Source organism: Rhagoletis zephyria, unplaced genomic scaffold (assembly GCF_001687245.7).
Source record: "Rhagoletis zephyria isolate East Lansing unplaced genomic scaffold, Rhagoletis_zephyria_1.1 Rzeph_scaffold_33040, whole genome shotgun sequence".
NCBI classification, from domain to species: domain Eukaryota; kingdom Metazoa; phylum Arthropoda; class Insecta; order Diptera; family Tephritidae; genus Rhagoletis; species Rhagoletis zephyria.
Window position 1 is genome coordinate 751 of NW_016190095.1, and position 3,066 is coordinate 3,816.

General features: G+C 33.1%; 1 protein-coding gene across 2 annotated transcripts; it reads right to left on the reverse strand.

Moving 5' to 3' along the window:
- Window positions 1–289: 289 nt before the first annotated feature.
- LOC108354049 (uncharacterized) lies at window positions 290–1,087 on the reverse strand. Of its 2 annotated transcripts, none has more exons than XM_017605244.1 (2): window positions 869–1,087; window positions 290–806 (listed from the first exon to the last, which is right to left on the reverse strand). In XM_017605244.1, the coding sequence occupies exons 1-2, from the start codon at window positions 917–919 to the stop codon at window positions 501–503; spliced, it is 357 nt and encodes a 118-aa protein (XP_017460733.1). In that variant the 5' UTR covers window positions 920–1,087; the 3' UTR covers window positions 290–500. The 2 variants fall into 2 exon arrangements, with proteins under 2 accessions (XP_017460733.1, XP_017460732.1); XM_017605243.1 differs by having other exon boundaries at window positions 290–821.
- Window positions 1,088–3,066: the final 1,979 nt, after the last annotated feature.

Here is a 3,066-nt window from a genome sequence, read left to right on the forward strand (position 1 = left end):
TTGACAACAATCGGTTTTCAGGTGTTTTAGGCAACGCTAATTTACAAATCTATAGTCATATTAAAGAAAATCGGAAAAATCAACCAACACCAAATTCAAGATGGCGAATAAAGTGCATATAGTGTTTTTTTTTTGTAAACTTTATACAAGCTATTTTCGGCAGTTTTGATTTTTTTTTAATTCTGAAATTCTGGTTTTCGAGATGTAGTTGAGATTTAAATAATGTCAGTGGTGCTACGAAAAAACGAAAATATGTACAAGCCAACGCGTATTCATTTCAGCCATTTATTAGGCAAATTTTTTAATACGTAACATTTTTTCCGCCATATTTTACCAATAAGTATTTTAAGAATAACTAAGTCACACCATAAACTCATAGGATATTTTCCTTTAACTCAAAAATTCGTTTCAGCGTTAATTAACACTTTATGCTTTTATTTTAACCCAAACAAATCAGCCACGTCAACACTTTTTTGTGGATTCATTGGTGTCTCAAATATTTAAAACTCCTCTGATGAGTCATCATAAACATTCAGCAATTCTTCAAACAACTTCATTATCAGATCAGTTTCACTCTTAGAATCAGCATCAGATGACGTGTCCACGAATTCATCGATAAAATTCTGAAGTAAATTGATGTTCCCAAACAGTGAGTCCGCAATTGAGGAAAATTGGGTTAAAACATTATTTCCCGAGGTGAGAACCTCCTTAAAAGAGTCGCTTAATTGTGGATAGTGCATTGCAAAAGTGTTGAAGAAATGCTCGGGATTAAAATTAAATGCATTTCCTAACGGAGCTGAGGACACCTGTTGAGAGTAGAACTAATTATTAGGATGAGTAAAGCGTTTGAGAAATATACTTTTTTAACCTGCAAACTCGGGCAAACAATCAAATATAAAACTATCCAGGTTTTAAACATTTTCTATGGTTTCCGGCTAAACTTTTAAGTGAAACTGATGGTGCGACTCGCAACCCCTTGTTTTTATAGATATTTCATGCTGGTTAAAAGTTAAATTCGTTTACATAAATCGGTTCTATACGCTGCAGTTAACAATTGTTCACGGATGTTTGTAAAGACCACCGCACAATGGGCCTGCAGGGGCAAAAAATAATGAAAACGGACTAGCGAATTCTTAAAAATCAATAGAAAAGTATCCAACTAACCCACCCAAATCAAGAACAGTTTTTGATAAAAATGCATATTTGCAGGGATGGGTATGTATGTATGTATGTATGTACAACGTACAAAATAAATGTGCAAGAAAAAATGTTAATTTTGCCGCGTGGAATTTAAATTAATTTTTCTACTAGTGCTGATATGTAATAGGACCATCTGATTGAGGACCAGTTTTCCTAATATGTAAGTATATCTGTCGTCAATCATGGCTTTATTACACATTTATCTACTGAATTTTATTAGACAATTTTACTTGAAAGTATACATTACAATTTTTGGAGTGCTAACTTTATAAACGAATATTTAAAAATTTTCATCAGAATATAACTTTAACATTTGCGTCTATTTTTTACTGCCGGTTTCACGAAAGCAATTAAAATGAAAAATAATTTTTGTTCTGTCAGTTTCCATATGAAATTCAAATAAAAAAAAAATGATTTTTCACTTAAATTTTTTTCGTTAAACTGGCTATTAGACTTGGTGGGCGATAATATTAACCCAATTTTACGTTATTTCAGATTTATGTTTTTCTGTTTGAAACTAGATATATATACTCTAACTGTCACTAAAATCGGACAACACTTTCTATTTCCACTGACAAGAGCTGAGGCTTGGCAGTGCGTCCACTTTTACCATTTTTCACAATTCTTTTCTGCTACTACTACTACTACTACACATTTTCTACTACTTTTGTCCACAGCTTATATGGGGACATCCCACTGTGCACCGTATCTGTGTGAATTTCATAATCACGTGAAAAAGGTGCATAACCATGTGGAAAAAATAAATTTGCAGCTCTGTTGATATCCGAGCATGGTAAATTNAAAAAAAAAAATGACTTTTCACTTAAATTTTTTTCGTTAAACTGGCTATTAGACTTGGTGGGCGATAATATTAACCCAGTTTTACGTTATTTCAGATTTATGTTTTTCTGTTTGAAACTAGATATGTATACTCTAACTGTCACTAAAATCGGATAACACTTACTATTTCCGCTCACAAGAGCTGAGGCTTGGCAGTGCGTCGACTTTTACCATTTTTCACAATTCTTTTCTGCTACTACTACTACTACTACACATTTTCTACTACTTTTGTCCCCAGCTTATATGGGGACATCCCACTGTGCACCGTATCTGTGTGAATTGCATAATCACGTGAAAAAGGTGCATAACCATGTGGAAAAAATAAATTTGCAGCTCCGAGCATGGTAAATTGAATGGGTGGGGGCGTGAAAAACTGATTAAATAGCTACCTTTGAAATGATGCAATCGGTGCCAAGTAATCATTTCAAAATTTATCGATATCGATATTGATAAATATTTATTTAGATAACTTTATTGCTGAACATATATAAATAACAATACCGACGAATCTACCAATAAATATGATTATGTTTATCGATAACAATATTGAAAAGCATGAGTTTAAAAAGAAGTATCGAGGATTGGCCAGTCCGACTTATGGCGTGCGTGAAACCCAAATGCGTACATTTCGAATGAAAATTTCCNAAATTTGCAGCTCTGTTGATATCCGAGCATGGTAAATTGAATGGGTGGGGGCGTGAAAAACTGATTAAATAGCTACCTTTGAAATGATGCAATCGGTGCCAAGTAATCATTTCAAAATTTATCGATATCGATATTGATAAATATTTATTTAGATAACTTTATTGCTGAACATATATAAATAACAATACCGACGAATCTATCAATAAATATGATTATGTTTATCGATAACAATATTGAAAAGCATGAGTTTAAAAAGAAGTATCGAAGATTGGCCAGTCCGACTTATGGCGTGCGTGAAACCCAAATGCGTACATTTCGAATAAAAATTTCCTTTTTTGTATATAATATTAGCGGATACCCGCGACTTTGTCAGCGCAGCTT

Excerpts from the sequence above, each read along its gene's own strand:
- LOC108354049 (XM_017605243.1), bottom strand. The coding sequence starts at position 919 with ATGTTTAAAACCTGGATAGTTTTATATTTGATTGTTTGCCCGAGTTTG. Across the intron at positions 822-868 it reads TTGTTTGCCCGAGTTTGCAG|TTCTACTCTCAACAGGTGTC; the intron begins GTTAAAAAAGTA and ends CCTAATAATTAG.